At 39.1% G+C, this 16,534-nt stretch overlaps 1 protein-coding gene across 13 annotated transcripts in view; it reads right to left on the minus strand.

The window, feature by feature from the left end:
• Nucleotides 1-16,534, minus strand: part of LOC306850055 (ral GTPase-activating protein subunit alpha-1-like) — a 71,985-nt gene that overhangs the window by 51,401 nt on the left and 4,050 nt on the right. For 4 of the 13 annotated variants that reach the window (XM_079385464.1, XM_079385474.1, XM_079385463.1 and 1 more), the window contains exons 2-17: nucleotides 13,915-14,025; nucleotides 11,867-11,916; nucleotides 11,218-11,275; nucleotides 10,145-10,188; nucleotides 9,837-10,014; nucleotides 9,064-9,170; nucleotides 8,601-8,739; nucleotides 8,253-8,461; nucleotides 7,393-7,638; nucleotides 6,857-7,027; nucleotides 6,180-6,308; nucleotides 5,831-5,979; nucleotides 5,617-5,740; nucleotides 5,102-5,339; nucleotides 4,793-4,957; nucleotides 1,584-1,760 (exon numbers count right to left, since the gene is read on the minus strand). In XM_079385464.1, the coding sequence (XP_079241590.1) occupies nucleotides 1,584-1,760; nucleotides 4,793-4,957; nucleotides 5,102-5,339; nucleotides 5,617-5,740; nucleotides 5,831-5,979; nucleotides 6,180-6,308; nucleotides 6,857-7,027; nucleotides 7,393-7,638; nucleotides 8,253-8,461; nucleotides 8,601-8,739; nucleotides 9,064-9,170; nucleotides 9,837-10,014; nucleotides 10,145-10,188; nucleotides 11,218-11,275; nucleotides 11,867-11,916; nucleotides 13,915-14,025 (2,295 nt within the window). Of the gene's footprint in view, nucleotides 1-518; nucleotides 1,761-3,084; nucleotides 3,226-4,792; nucleotides 4,958-5,101; nucleotides 5,340-5,616; nucleotides 5,741-5,830; nucleotides 5,980-6,179; nucleotides 6,309-6,856; nucleotides 7,028-7,392; nucleotides 7,639-8,252; nucleotides 8,462-8,600; nucleotides 8,740-9,054; nucleotides 9,171-9,836; nucleotides 10,015-10,144; nucleotides 10,189-11,217; nucleotides 11,276-11,866; nucleotides 11,917-13,914; nucleotides 14,026-16,534 lie in introns of all 13 variants that reach the window. The other 9 variants (XM_079385462.1, XM_079385466.1, XM_079385471.1 and 6 more) reach the window with 5 other exon arrangements.

Consider the following 16,534-nt stretch of genomic DNA (forward strand, 5'->3'; position numbering starts at 1 on the left):
TATCATTACAAAATAAAAATAAAAAAGGAATTAGGAAATTCCCCCTAAAAGATGAAAGCATTATCATTTATGGGTGCAATATTCAGTAAAATGATGTTAAGAATTAAAACACATAACATTAGGTTGTATTAAAGATCACTGTGTTTTATGAATGTGTCAGTGAGCTTGTGTGTGCATGTACATGTGTGAGAGATTGACAGAGGGCGGGGAGGTAGGCATGAGGTCGCATGCAGCATCCAGGGAAGAGGGGCAACAGAGATTAGGTCCCAGAAGCTTGAGGAGGAGGGGAAGCCGTCCCACAGGTAGGGGACCGATGGTCTTTTGGGAGTCTTTTTTTTTTTTTTTTTGGAATTGAGCTACTTTGAAAGAAAATACAAAAAGATGCTTCAATTCAATCCACATTCAGCAAAAATCAAACAGTCACAAGAAAAGAGAGAAAAAAAAAGGGAAAACGCATATGCGCTTTGGTCACATTTTTCATGTCTTCCATGTTGACATCGAGCCAACCGAGTCCTCACCTGATGTTTTTCTTCCAAAATAGCCCATAACGTGAGAGCACAGGTCCTTCAGGTGGGCCTCAGTGGCAGGCGCTTTGCTGTGATGCTGGGGCAACGCCGCCTGGGCCTTGGGTTTGGAGAGAGCGTGGACCATAGACTTATACACTCCGCCCAACAGCGCCACCTGCTGCTGCCGTGACGGGCTGCACCCTGACTCCTGAGACCTAGAGCGGGACCCCCGCGGGCGGAGTGTCGGGCGGCCAAGACGGCCGCGTCTAGCCCCGCTGATGGAGCCTCTATCCTGCTCGACCGCCTCGCAACAGGTGACCCCCTCCCCCACGCCCTTCACCGCTGCCCCGCTCGCCCCAACCGAGTGGCTGCTGAAGTGGCCGAGACGGCGGAGACGGGCCTTCCAGTGCGCCTCTTTGGGGTCCAGAGGGTTGTGAAACAGCACAGACTCTGTGGATGGGCGGAAGCTGACGTGGACACCACCGCTGTGGCGTTTTTTGGGGTCCAGATGGGATAGCTTGGGCCTCGGTGCAACCTGGGAAGCCTGCGGACTAAGCTCGCTCTCGCTAGCCCTGTCCGTAGCGTTCTGCCGGTGTAGCTGCATGACTTTGTTGCCCTCTGCTGGCTGCGTACTAACACTTAAATCCCAATCACATTCTTCTAAGCACTCGTAAAAACTTTTCTCACTCTGCTCCATCTCTTTATCCCATTCTAGCGCCCAATCCCCACTTCCCCCAAACTGCACCTGCCTGTTATCTACACCTGCTTCCACTTTCACATCCTCCTTGCTACGAATCTCTCTAAAAGTGCTGAAGACATCCTCTTCCCCTTCTCCCTGGATCTGATTGGTCGAGGCCGCAGCTGGACAGGACCAATCAGGGATAAAGGGGGGTTGCTGCCCTGGCATCTGGCAGAGATGGTCATAGATGCTTTCGCCCACCTCCAGGGATGCCTGGCTGTCGGGGGGGTGGTGTGGGTCAGTAAGCTGGTGTGGGGTCGGGGAACTGTGGGGGGACTCAGAGGTGGTGGTGGTAAAGTGGGAGGAGTGAGAGGGACTGTCAGAGACAGGAAGTGCACCTTTGACCCGTTCTGCGATGAAGGGTTCCATGATGTCAGAGGCGCTGCTGCTGCGGGGGAGCGGAGGCTGCTCCAGCTCACCGGAGGCGGAAAACACCTCAAACGATGGGGTTTCCTCACTTTGAGAGCAGTGGCGGATCCGCGACCCGTGCTGGACAATGGGAGGCTCCTCCAGGTCTGTACACGAACAGATTTGTATCGATCAGTACGTTTAAAGATGCAAGTGTGTTTATTCAAGAATATGGTCAGTAATATTATCTTAAAGACACAAGTTAACATTTTAAGTCTTAAAATTTTAGATACCTAAGAGGTGATGAAAAGACCTAGAAAGTATTATCATATTAACTGACCAGTGGCCACATTTTACATGCAAAAAAACACATGCATACATAAAACAATTAAATCTAATGAAATTTAAAAAAATAATCTCAAAGGTAAATGAAACACATAAGATCACAAGCAAAAAGAAAGCTAATCACTTTAAAAGACACATAAATGAATGCTTCCATTTTGACATTCTCCAAGTTGTTCTAGATAAATATTATGATCATGAAATGCAGACAAAGGTAAATCCTGTAGAGGGTATTTTTCTCAAAAGTTCTGGGTGTGAAGAGGGATTATATTGGATGAATAATAGTGATGCAAGAAGGATACTACTGTAGCTTTTCAAAGACGAGGAAAAGAAACCAGTACAGATGCAAACGCACACATGCAGAACTCAATATTTCTGTTGGGTGAAGTGCACACAAAGAAATGTCTGGGTCATATTCCACCCCAAAATCAAATGAAAAGGTTGATTTAACATGGATGAATTTCATATCCTGAACTAACAAAGAATAAGCTTTAACTTGCATTATTATAAGCTGTAAATTGATAATTTTCACACATATTAATAGATGTTTTAAGTTAAAACTCAAATTTAACTAATGAATTTACATTAATGTACAATTAAAAGGGTATATTAAGAAATTAACATTAAATCTAGACTAATAAATGTTACAAATTTTATCTATCGTTAAGTTTGATAACTACTACATTAACTATTGTTAACAAATTGCACCCTACTGTAAAATTGTACCAATATTATTTAAAATTTTTATACTATTTCTAGCCAAAAAATAAAATATAAATGGCAAAAATAGGATAAAAATGCATTTTTATTTCAGCAAAAGATTATTTATTTTCTATTCTTTTGAATTTGTGGATCAATTCCAAAACATTGACCAAAACATTTCTTAACATTTGTCTTGAGATTCATCTTGTCAGAAAGCATCTGCATCAATGCATGAGGCTTCAAAGCAATGATGAATGAGAAGGAAATCTTGCACATTAAACACAAAAAACTCATTCAGGTCTATTAAATGAAAATTACTATACACATAGAACACACAGGCAGGGGACGCTAACTAGAGGAAGTGTGCACACATTCATATACATGCACATCCATAGGCCAGGATGCAGTCAGAGGAGAGAGTGCCGATACGGGCGTAGAGGGCTCTACCTGACAGCTCGTCAGCTAGGGGAGTGAGGACAGAATCAGGCAGTAGAGGGTGTACGGGTTGGATCAGGACAGGTGCGCTTTTAGCACTGCGGATAAAGGCTGAGGACAGCAGACTGTCCCCCGTAGAGCAACTACGCAGAGCTATAGACCGCGCACACACCCAGAAAGAGAAAAAGAGAAGAACGACAAGAAGACGGAGAGTGTGAGAGAGAAAGGGAAATGGGGCAGAGAGAGATAAGGAGTGATGGAGGGACACAGGAGAAGTTAGGGAAGAGAAAGACATGATGGAGAGAGAGAAAAAGAGAAAGTGATGGCAGAAAGCAGTGAACATTACAAACAAGAGGTAAAGAATTGACCTTCTCAGTGCATATCAGATTAGCACTGACATACACATCAACATCATGTCACTGGCAAATCTAGATTGTGAAGTTTATAGGAGAAACATGACGTGTTAAAGTCATTCCATCTTGTTTTGGATGAATCACATGGCAGTGTTTTTTTAGCCTAAGGCTGCATTCCCCTTTACATACTATGTGTGTACTATGTTGTCTGCTAGATTAGGTGTTAGGTGACATATATTAAGGTATTAATATTACATAATATAAATTTACATCATCACAATGCTATGCAGTACATACACAACTATTCAAAAGTTTGGGATCAGTAGGATTTATTTATTTGAAGAAAAGACTTTTATTCAGTAAGGATGCATCAAGTTAATCAGAAAGTTAAAGACACTTTAATGTTACAAAAGATTTCTATTTCAAACAAATGCTGTTCTTTTGGACTTTGTATTTACCAGCCTGAAAAAATGCATTACAAAAATATTAAGCAGCACATCTGTGTTCAACATTGATGATAATCATAAGAAATGTTTCTTAAGCAGCAAAGCAGCAGTGATTTTTGAAGGATCATGTGATACTGAAGACTGGAGTAATGATGCTGAAATTTCTGCTTTGACATCTCAAGAATAAATTATGTTAATATATATTATATTAGATATTAAGAGACTTATTTAAAAAACATTTTAAAAATCTTAGCAACCCCAAACCTTTGAACAGTAGTGTATTATTGTACATCAGTGCATGCTTTATGGGTTAATATTACCCACAAGGCTCGCACTATAAATAAGGAGTCTGTGAGTTATTCAGTAATGAGTTTAACTCGAAGCTAATGCACAATGTATGCAATAGAGTATATGGTATCAAAAGCAATTGTATTATATTATACTATCATAATTTACTAAAAAAAGTGTCATACTGACAAAAAAAGTGCATGCCAAGTATGCAAATTGTGATGTAATAAATCCAGCCATTTCAACAGAAATCCACTCGATCTGAAATATTTTCCAGAGCAAATTTTGCTATAGGTTCAAGTTATTTACGCGAATACACTATGTTGAAAAGCTGCTTGGTTTGAAAGTGATATCTGTTTAAGCGGTGCTTCAAACTTCTCTACACTATTGATAACAGACATTTTTGCCCACCAAATTTTGCCGAAATTACACTAATGTGACTGCACCTTAAGAAAGGACATCGTTTAACACAATCATGTTCTCTCCTTCAAAATATCTTCATCTTTGCCTTTCTTAACCAGGATAACAGAGTAATGCAGATAAAAACATAAGCAAAGGTTGCACAATTTAAAACAACCTAAAATAGGTTTAAACTGACAGGAAGAGAGGACAAAAAGGGTTTGAAACACTCACCCACTGTCTTCTGTCTGACGATGCTTCTGGCCTTCTCAATGCCTGGTGAGCCAGCAGTGGTAGCGCTGCGCTGTCTCATGGCAGCAGCCTGGCCTGGTGGGTCTCGACTCCAGCCTTTGGAGAACGACCTATCCACAGTGATTTTCTGGCACTCATGGGCGCCACCTAGAGGTAGCAGGGACAAATGTATCATGTATACGCATGATAGTGAAGCTGGTATGAGAGCTTTTGCATGTTGTGCAACTACCTCCATCTGTGTACAAGCATTAAAAGTATTCATTGTGATTTAGTATTTTTGTAAAAACTCACCTTTGCCTTTGTGTTTTTTCTGTTTCTGCTCACTGAGCTTGTCCAGGGGCAGCTCGTTCAGGTCCAGGCTGTAAAGGTTGCGTGCTAGTACCTTGGTAAGTGTCTCCATGGTGAGGGACCACTCAGTGACCAGCTCCTCCCAGCAGGTGAGAGATGAGAGTACAGACAGCAGGTCATCCCACAACTCCCGAGAGACGTACACATTCAGATTCCCTTTGATCCAGGCCACAATCAGAGTCTGAACAGGAAGACAGACCAATCAGAGTATGGACTACATCAGACACTTAAACATATTAACTAGAAGTTATTTTAATTAATTATTAATCAAGAAATTTATTTCATTAATTTAATTAATTATTATTTTAGTTCATTATTTATATATTATATAGTATTTCATAATATTCTAAAATAGCTTTTATTTTTATATTTTCCGTTTTAATTATAGATTAAGTTTTAGTAATTTATACATTTTTTATTTAAAAAGCTAACTGCTGTGGTATTTTAGAGGGTGGTACCTGAAAAATGGCCCCAGCCAAACGGCCCGATAAAGTGTTACTCTTCTTCCCATGAGGCATAATAGATGGAGGCCTCTTCATCACACACTCAGTTACTCTTAGCAACATCAGCAAGATCTGCTCCCTGTGACGGACACAAATACAATCAAGATGAGCACATATTACAAGCAGACACTTGAGACCAGAGTAATGAAGTGCAATGTCATGGTCATACCAGGTCTTCTGGTTCATGGTTTCATGCATGACCAGACTGCGGTAAATATTGAGCACACGCTTGCACATGTCAACATGCTCTTCCAGAAGTGACTTCAGCTCATTGGCTGCCTCCAGAAGGAAGACGTTGGAGGAGTTGGTGATGAAAACCTGTAAGAAAAAAAAGATTGTAGTGGTGAACTGAGACTGGAAGGAGAAATGTTTCACAAACCTTTCCACGAACTGAACTCTGCTTCAACCAAAAAATAAAATAAAATAAACAGCCAGTTATTTGTGTAGGGTTTGAACCTACAATCTTTCAGTTTCCAGACTAGTTCGTAAACTACCTGTACACCGACACCTAAACTTACCTGTAGTGTGGCCTGGACACCAGCATGGACATTATACTCCAATACCTCAGAATCACAGGATTTACTCCCAGAATTCCTACTACACCAATTAGGGTTTCGATTGTGAACGGACACTGTGAGCCCAATATCCTACACACAAAACAGAACAGACATTGACTGGTAAACAACAGCAGTACAGTATTAATAACAGATAATTGCTTAGATGGTCAATATAAAAAGAGATGCTCACATCTCTTTTTATATTGAAAAAAAATCTCACACTAAAATTCCAATGTTGTTTTCAATGTACTATAATATATTATAATATAATATTATAGACAGTAAAAAAGTTGGTGACTTTATTACTACAGTGAACCATTTAATCCTGTGTTTTTTTATTAATACATACATACAGTAAATAAATACTTACTATTTTTATACATTTCATTTAATACTTCAGAAACTTGGCTTAGAAAAGGTGCACACATTTTGAATTGGGAAAAAATAATCCTTGATATAAGCTTCTTACATCAATTTAGCCAGACGGAAGCCAATTATTCAAAAAAGTGGATATTAGCCAATACCACCGCTGATATGCACTGGTGTAAAAAAAACAGGGACCAAGCTGTTGTGCAGGCTGACTCAGCGTGTAATAACTGCCTTTGCATTCCTCTGTTGTCAACTTCAGAGACACCTACCACCTCCTCTTTATCAGTTCTCTGCTCGTGGGTGGAGTCCAGCTGGCCTGGGAATCGGTCTTCCTCTGGCTCTCTCATAAACACAGGTTTATCCTGCTGAGAGATCCACTCTTGATACACCCGCACCACCTTACGCATGGCTGCAGCCTCACACATGGGCAGCAGAAACGCCTACAAAAATATAATACACTCTTATACTCACAGACAGAATCAGTGTACAGATAGTATATGCTTGGAGGTATCAGTGACTAAAGAGGTCACAACAAAAAATGGCTTTTGTACGCATCTAGTGCACCATTTTGAACAGGGCCTTTGAGATCTTCAGAATATGGGCCATTACAATCCTTATTCATGTTTAACAATTCTCGCACATAGCAGTTCCTCTTTGTGAACTCCAATCACTCTAGGACAAAGAAGTCCCTGATCAGAACAATCAACCTCTCTCATTACAACTTCTTCAAAACGTGCCAAACTTCTTCCTCTTTCAATGACATTTAGATTTGCTGAAGTCCCTTTGTTCCTCATGATAGAATTACCTGTCGAAAGATCTCAGTGATAAAGTTGACATTGGTTCTAGAGGAGCACAGGACCCGGCGCACCACCTCAATGTCAGTGAGGTGTTCTTCGTCCATGCTGCAGAGGCTGGAGGAGCTGGGCTCTCTCTCCGTCAGGGTGCTGGTGTTGGAGTGTGACTGCTCCGGCTCGCCAGCTCCACCCCCATCCAGACCATCTGGTCTCAGGCCGCCATTCTCCCCTCGGGCAGCCAGGCCCGCCGCTGCTCTCTGAAACAGCAGCATCATTGCATAAATATTCAACCCGTTAAATGGCGTTGAGACAACACTAGGAGCTACCTGGGATTAAATGTGTAGCTCAGCAAGACTTTAAACTACAACCTCCCGGTTTCCAGTCCAGACCTTAGAGGGGTTGGTTCACCCAAAAATGAAAATTCTGTCATCATTTACTCACCCTCAGGCTTTTACTTAAATATAAACATATATACAAGGAGTAAATTACATATGTTAAATGCTAAATGCTTACATATGGTAAAATCACATGCTAGAAAACTTTTTCTTTTGCAACATGCATGCACATTTGAGCTTAGTTTACCATATATGATGTGCTCTGTGTGTGTTGATCATTGTTTAGATATAAATAAATGCCTAAATTAAATCTGTTCATCACATGAAGCAAATGCATCTCTTCACAAGTCTTGGACTAAAGTGCTTGATTCATAAGGATTTGTTTTTATAAAGGCCTTTATGGACCTTATGGAAGTTTTGATAACCTGTAGATTTTCATTTTTGGATGAACTATCCCTTTTAAAAGTAACGCCAACCCTAAAGCTACATTAAACACCATTACTGCATCATACATGTGAAGATCTGCGTGTTGCTACCTGGATGTTCTTTGGCACATTTTCTCCTTCCATGCCAGGGATGTGTGTTCCTGTGTTTGACCGCGGCTCCAGCCAGAAGGAGACCAGCCAGCGGATAAATATGACTCTGGCATTGAGGAAGTTCTCTTTAGTGCAGTACAGGGCTTCATTGGTCTCTGGGTCTCTTTTTACAACTATGTAGTAAGGCTTTGGTCTCATGGGTGGAACCTCTATTATAAAACAGGATACAAATCCAAATTAGACATCTTATCATCCTAAGCAATTATAATGGGCTAAATAGTTCCTCAAAAACAAGGAGAAATAAAACTTAGGTTTGCTTTGACATAAAGGATGATCATTAACTCTTACCCAGAATAGGATTGTACAAACTGGTCTCCTTGGAGAAGTTGGGGAAAATATGGGGCAGGTAATACTTTTTGAAATTGGCGAACAAGAAGGCAAACCCCTTCTCGTGGTTCTCCTTGCACTTCCACTCTAGACTTTTGGCCTGTAGGCAGACAGAACACACATGGAAAGCTGAGCACATACACAGCAGCTGGGACAGAACAGCCTGTTTGTGTTTGGTGGAGAACAGTGGGGTTGGTGGAGGCAGGCAGTGCGTGGTGCTGTTGTTTATGTTAGAGAGGGTGTGAAGCAGAGCAGCCGTTACAGCGCCAGGGAAACACACCGCTGCATCAAGGGTATCTGGCAAATGCATGCAGATCTGGGGTCAGTGGCATGTAAGTTTGGTTTCCGCAGCTTTAGAGTTGGGTCTGCGCCAGCCGTGTTAGCATCAGCAGTGTTAGTAGGAGGAGGGGAGTACCTGGTTTACCATGTATTTTAGCAGAGCCTCCAGGAAGTAGCCAGTTAGATCCTCCTGGGATTTGTCTCCTGACTGGGGCGGCACCAGGGGACTGATCTCCTCTGGGGTCACTTGAGCTGCAGAAATTGACAAAAATATGTTTACTTTGAAGATACTTAACACAAATCTTCCTGCACAGTCCACACAAAACATTTATTGAAGCTAAACTGCAGAACTTAGTCCTTCAGAATTAGTTGTGGTTATGATATCACAACGAGCCAGTGTTGTTATTTATTAACAACTAAAACTATTACAAATAAATTGGCAATCTAATCAATCTAATGCAAAATTAAATTTAAATATTTGTTAAAAATATAAATGAATATTAGAAACCTTGCTCTGGCAACTAACAGATAATAAGTACTAAAATTATAATTAAATAACTAAAATAAAAAATAAATTTAAGCTAAATAGAAAAAATTAAAACTAGAAAAAAATACAAAAGCACACAGTAAACTTTAAAATGAAATTGAAATTAAAACAAATAATTTGAAACATTAATGAACATTTTAATATAGCCAACAAAGGTCATTTAAATAAGTCTTAAAGCTACAGAGGCAAAAAACATCCCGTTTAATTTTAAATGTCAGAGAAAGGATGGAAAATAGTCATGAAAAATGAAATTGACTATTTTGGTGAGAGAAATCTTGAATAACATTAAACGTCCTTTAGAGACTAAATAAAAATACAACAAAAGTGTAAAAAGATACATAAGATGTGAGAGACTGCAAACAAACACTCACGCTCCTGAAGGTTAAGGGGAGGGCTGATCAGATTATCCAGGGTTCGAGGGCCTAGCTCGGACTGTGGTGCAGGGAATCCTGGGATTAGACAGGCGAAGATCCAGAGCTGCTCTCTCAGAGCGTTGTGCTGCAGAGCCTGCATCCACAGAAGGAAGAGACGCACCCCTTCCCTCCGGATCTATACACCAAACATTCAAACACATTATTGGTTAAAATTATTTTTAGCAGCCCTCAAATCCATGGTTATACCCTTAATAACATGTACTGAATAGTTATGCACTCGAAGACAAAACCTTGAGATTTTTTACCTTTAGGGAGTTTCCAGTGTGTAGCAGTTTCTTCAGAATGAGACCTATGAAGCAACACAGTAGTTTAATCTGTGGAACAAATTCATAGTTTATAAATGAGCTGGTTTACTAGACAATTCAGGAAAACATGTTTGCTCTGGTCTCTTGCTTATAATCTGTCAGTGATGTTTATTTGTTTGTATGGAATGTGGGGTTATTAAGAAAAGAGCAAAGTAAAATAAATCTGAAAATCCTTTGTTATTGTTTTTGTCACATATTGTTTATCTCACTGATGATGGACTGTAATGTCAGAGTTCTCGGTCAGATCTGGGTGTTTCTGGGCCCCAGGTCCTTGGCATTCTCTGTGTTTATCTTGGTGGTCTGTGTATCCTTCTGCTAAAAGACTTCAGAGCAGAGGAAAAGGAGAGACCACCGGACAATACAAGATCTTAAGACCACCCCAACCAGGCACAAAGTATCATCATCAGATCTCTTCCATGTTAATTTGAGTTAACTATATGTGACTTGGTTTCTGTTTTAGCTCCATCTATAGCGAAAGCTCATTAGTCCAAAGCCACACTCCATTTACACTACCGTTCAAAAGTCTGGGGTCAGGTATATATATATATGATAACAATAAGAAATGTTTCTTGAGTAGCAAATCAGCATATTAGAATGATTTTTGAAGGATCATGTGAAAATTCAGCTTTGCATCACAGGAATAAATTACATTTTGAAATATATTCACATAGAAAACAGCTCTTTTAAATTGTAAAACTATTTCACAATATTACTGTTTCTACTGTATTTTCAATCAAATAAATGCAGGCTTGGGGATAAGACACTTCTTTCAAAAATCGTATCTGTCGGCGGCGCACCAACATATAGCGGCGTTGTGCTACGGGTTTCCCCGAGTTCGAATCCCGGCTTGAGGACCTTTCCCAATCCTGCCTGCCCCTCTCTATCCCAGTTCGCGTCCCAGTCTACACTGTCCAGTCATAATAAAGGCAAAAACACCCCAAAAAATAAATAAAAAAATTGGTATTTACCCCTAACTTTTAAACAGCAGCATTTACAAAAGTAGAAATGTTCACCTATGCTGTGGAACTGCCATCTTCCTTGTATTCGCTCTGGTAACAGCTGTAGGATTTTCTGCAAGGTAAGCACATGGATTTGACTACAGACATGCCTTTATATATACTCATGTTAGCACATGCATTTAAACAACTCAATGTAACAAGAGATGAAAAAATGTTTTGAGTGTAGCACAATTTTATATTTCAAAACAGATGAACAGATTTGTGCAAACACGCATTACTGGACTTCCTTGTGATAACAGGCTGGGATGATGCAATAGCTCTCCGACACGCAGACATCACGCCTGTCTCATCATGACGGGGCATCTAAAGTGTCTCCAGCCTTCACCATTACAAACAGCCCATAGGGGCATACCAGGTGATCAAAAGCTAAAGCGTGACTCATAAGAAGCATTTAGGGTGTGGTAAAGAACACCTGTTTTCTGTGTGCAAGACTCACAGTTATCTGTCAGGTGCACGTCAATTTACTAATGAAACGGATGCCTCAGTAAATATGAACTTAGTGGATCACGTAACAGTGCGAACAGTCATATTGTGCCAGATGTATGTGAATGAGAGTTGAGACAGGAGAGAGCATCACAATGAAATCTGATGAGGTTGAACTAATTTGTTTAAATAGCCATCAATGATTATCTATATTTCTTACCTCAAAAATAAAAATAATTGAATCAAGCTCTTCTCGTTGAGATTTGTGACCTGTAGGGAAAAAAAAACAAACACAAAACATACTGAACGTCAACAAGGGATCACAGAAACCCACAGGGCTGCTATTAATAGTTCAACAAACAAGGATTACATATCTCTGCTGGAAACACGGGACACTCAACATGTGGCATCAGGACCAGGAGCTCAAAACAATCTTTTTAAGTAAATTTTATTGAAAGATGCACAACTGTTAAGTAAAGCAAGAGAACAATTTTTTGGTTTTCAAGATTTTATAAATTTAAGCTGGCATGTTTATAAACCCTATCTATTTTCAAAATGCAAGTTATGTGTCTTATTGTGAACAATTCATTCTCATATATAGTTTATTATTTGTTTTGTAGACCTTGTCACTTTTAATCAAAATGACTTGATATTCTAAAATGACAGACTTTTACCTGGTGACTTATGTCATCCTTTTGTCCACTTAAATCTGCCTTTCTTCCACACAGACTAAGCTCGCATCTGATCTGCTTTCATTCAATCAAGAACCAGTGGATAAAACCAAGATCTCATCTTATATGTTTTTCTTTTTCAATAATGCATTTCACTGAGATAGTTATCACAAAACAGAAGAAAATTTCTGACATTACTATCATTTCATTGCAACCTTAAGAACCTACTCTATGCAAAAAACATGAACACTGGCACTTCCAGATACAGAAGCTAGATTTCACATGTCACTGAATTAAGAATTGCATCAGAAATTAATTGATAATGCAGTTCAAATGTTGTCAATGCAAGCTAGGTCCTCCTATAGTTATCTTTTTCTTTCAGGGGTGTACAGTATTCCAGAAAGCACGGTTAACTTACCTTCAGTTAAACCCTGAACTTTGGGTTGATTAACCCCAAACCTTGCTTACTCGAGGTATGTGGTTCCAAAAACGCGTCCGGGATTAAGTTAATTCAACTCAGAGTATGTTCCTGGTTAAGACTCAAGACAATCTCAACAGAGCGACGAATCGACGAGTCACTATGGAAACGGGCGCTAAGACAAATCGTTTACATGCTTAGTGCATATCGCCACCTAATTGATGGTTGTGTAATCATTTTTTCCCCCCCGTTTAATCTTAAATCCTTGAGAATATGACTTATATTGAACTAACCCTGGAACATAACCTGCACCAGAGCAGGTTATCTTCAGAGAGCAAGTTATTATGGTTACTTACATACCCTAAAAGTAACCTCTGATTTTGGAACCGAAAGCCGAGTTTATCCTCTCGCTTATCCTCAAACTTACCCGTTTATGTCACATAACCTGCTTTCTGGAATAAACCCCAGGACAGCTACTGTAATGGTGGTACAACAAAGACTGAAAAAAGTCTTGCTGAACAAGTTAGTTAAACTTAAACTCTCAAGGTTTCTAGCCAACTATCTGAATAATAACATATCTGTTTTTATTGGCACAAAGAGTAAGACAAGAACGCATATTAAGTAAGTGGCAAAAGTTAAAGCACCAAATCCATTCCACCTCTCTCACCCTTTCTGTCCTGTCCACATTTGAGTGTCCTGTAAAATAAAGGCAAACTACCTAAAAGAATTTAATTATAAAGAAAGTATGTGGGGGGGACTGGGAAAAATGCTTGTAGACAGCAATCTGAACAACCTGAACCGTAGCTGCAACAGAACAAGATGAAATGTTAAGACATCAAATGAGAGGTCAAAGGCAGTGAGCAGCTCTCTGAATACTCAATGAGCAACTGTGCAGTGTTCCGAGACACTGGCTGCACTCTCTGTGCACTATAATGAGCCTGTGTGACCGGACATGGCTAACAGGGGACTGGCTAATTTTCGTCATAAGCCATTTCATGGAAACTTGCTCATTAACACTGTGACTTCTCAATGTGTGTTTGCTGAGAGCACACAATGAGAAGGCCAGCTGAAAAACAACGCAATCGAAACCTGAAAAACATTAAACTAACATACAACAGTGCAGAGAACATTCTCATGAGACAGTGGGTGAGAGATAAAATGAGGCGCCGCAGGTCTTACCTTTCTGTTTCAGGTTAACCTCGATGGTGACGAAGTTTTCAAAGAACACATAGTAGATGTGGGAGTAATTCTGCTCGAAGAGGTGTTTGAGTTCAGCAGGCTCCGCATTTTCTACAAAAACAAAAAACAATGAATCAACTAGTGATTTTAGCAGATGATTACTTTTGTAGAGTTGTACAATTTAAAACTGAATGATTTGCCAATACTTTAGTGTGCAATCAGTCAACACTGACAAAAACTCTCGGAGAAGTTTTGTCTCGTTTTGTCTAGATGCCAAGAACCCCCAAATATGATGATCCCACTGCAATGGACCCCACTGAATAAATGTAAAGGCAGGTACATATTTTCATGCATAACAGTCCATTTATACTGTGTGTGATAAAAATATTAAGAGTGTTATTAAGCCAACATTATCTGGAATTTTTTATTCATATAAATATAGAATTTTTTTTAATTCACAAATTCTATTTATGCAGCACTTTTCACGGTAAATATGACTCTCGATGGTTTTTACAGAGAACCATGTCCTACAAACTGCAATGAACAAGATAAAGACAACAGCAAGAGAAGAACCTCTACAAACGTACACAAATGCCCACTTGTTGCTGTTTTCCTTCACTATCTGATCCAACTCGTGCTTAATATCTTAAGCGTGGCTTAATTACAATGTTAGTTTTATGAAGAAAAGCATGCAAAATAAATGCATACTTTATATTAATCTACAAACCAAATTTCATGCATTTATGCATAAACTTTTAGATCAAAAGATCTCCAAGATCTTGAGAAAAAAATATTAGGCCCATGTCATTGTGTACAGTGTAAAATGCCCCTTTATGCTTTGTCTCTCTTTCATGAACACAATCTGTCCAGCTTCAGCTTTGTCTCTTTCAGAAATCAGGATGTGAGCAGGTCTCTTTACTGATGCTGAAGTCTATTGCAAGCCGCAACCCAGCAACACAAGTCAATATTTGTGCTTTAAAGCTCCTCCACGCAGTCCAGCTCGACTCATCACCCCTGATGCAGCTGGTCCTGGTCGCACGCTCACGCAGCATCCAGAGACCTCAGTCAAGTGCCCGCTCCAGTCTGTTTATAGATCTGGGAGCCAGCATGAACACCAGAGCCAACACAGAGACCTGGTCCAGATAAACGCTGATAAATATTCAGACCAAGGGTTACTTATGCCATCACGGAGACAGCATAAGCAGTTGAGGAGTCATACTTGTTCAGCAAATCACTTTGGGATACTAGAAATACTGTGAGAGTAAAAATACTGTTTGAACTTCTCAAAATGATTCACTCTTGCCTTCAACCCACAGAATGAGGATTGTCTTTTAAAAAGAGAATACAAGGAAAACAGAAAGAAATAGGAAACATACTGTACAAGAAAGCATGCACAATTGCACACTTTTTTATTGCCATTTTCAAAACCTGATGTTTTTATTAGGGCTACGAACTACGGCTCTGTGTATTAAGAATGGAGATTTATTACTAATCACAGAACCAGCTTTACTGACGAGATGCGCATAACAATCGCATGCGATATATCGTGCAGCCCTAGTTTTTATTAATGCATTTTTTTTCATGTCGCTTTCAAAAACACCCTATTTATAAGTGCATTATTAGTGATGTGCAAATAAAACAAAATATAATTTTTTACATACACATTACTAAACTCATTCCTTTTGTTTTTGGCTTATTTTTTTTATAGTAATTGACAACATTATTATATAGGGATGTGAAAAATAATAATAATGCTATAAAATATACTATTTCTAAATAAACATTAATAATAATATATTAAAGTTATTTTTTATTTAGAAACCATTTGAACTAGGGGTGGGCGATATGGGAAAAATATCATATCACGATTTTTTATAGAAATATCACGATTCACGGTTTTTATCACGATTCTTTGTTAGTTTTACTATTTTGGTTTTACAAGTTGTCTGAGCATTACAGCCAAACTAGAAAGACAAAGATGCATGGCAGATATTTAGGCCAAAGTGGGCGAAGATAAAAAATCTTTGTCATTATTTTATTTTTCTTATTAAAAAATAAGAACAAAGATACACATTACAAATACACATAATATACAAATAAAACAAACAGTGCTTTATTTTCAGGTACAATAGGTGTATTTAGCAGAGTATTCAATGAAATTGAATGAACAAATATCAAAATAAAACACTAGATAGACTGATTCCTAAAGCAACTGTATTAAAGTTTTTCAGTCAAGAATAGTGAGTGATTTTTCTCTTTTGCGTTTTGTTGTTTTGTTAACGTTAAATGAATAGTTCCCCCACAAATTAATATTCTGTCATCTGTCTGTCAATTCTGTCATAATGTTGTATTTTTATATCATCATTTACTCAAAAGTTGTTTTAAACCTGAATGAGTTTCTTTCTTCTGCTGAACATTTATAAATGCTATTTTGAAGAAGGTGGAAAACCAAACAGTTGCTGGTCCTCAGTGACTTCCATAGGATTTTTCTTTCCTACTATCAAAGTCAATGTGGACCAGCAACTGTTTGGTTTTCCACTGAGTAAATAATGACAGAAATTTAATTTTAGGGTGAACTATCCCTTTAATGACAGTCGGCAGCATGTTTAGTGTCCTGTCC

Source organism: Barbus barbus (assembly GCF_936440315.1).
Source record: "Barbus barbus genome assembly, chromosome: 30".
NCBI lineage: Eukaryota > Metazoa > Chordata > Actinopteri > Cypriniformes > Cyprinidae > Barbus > Barbus barbus.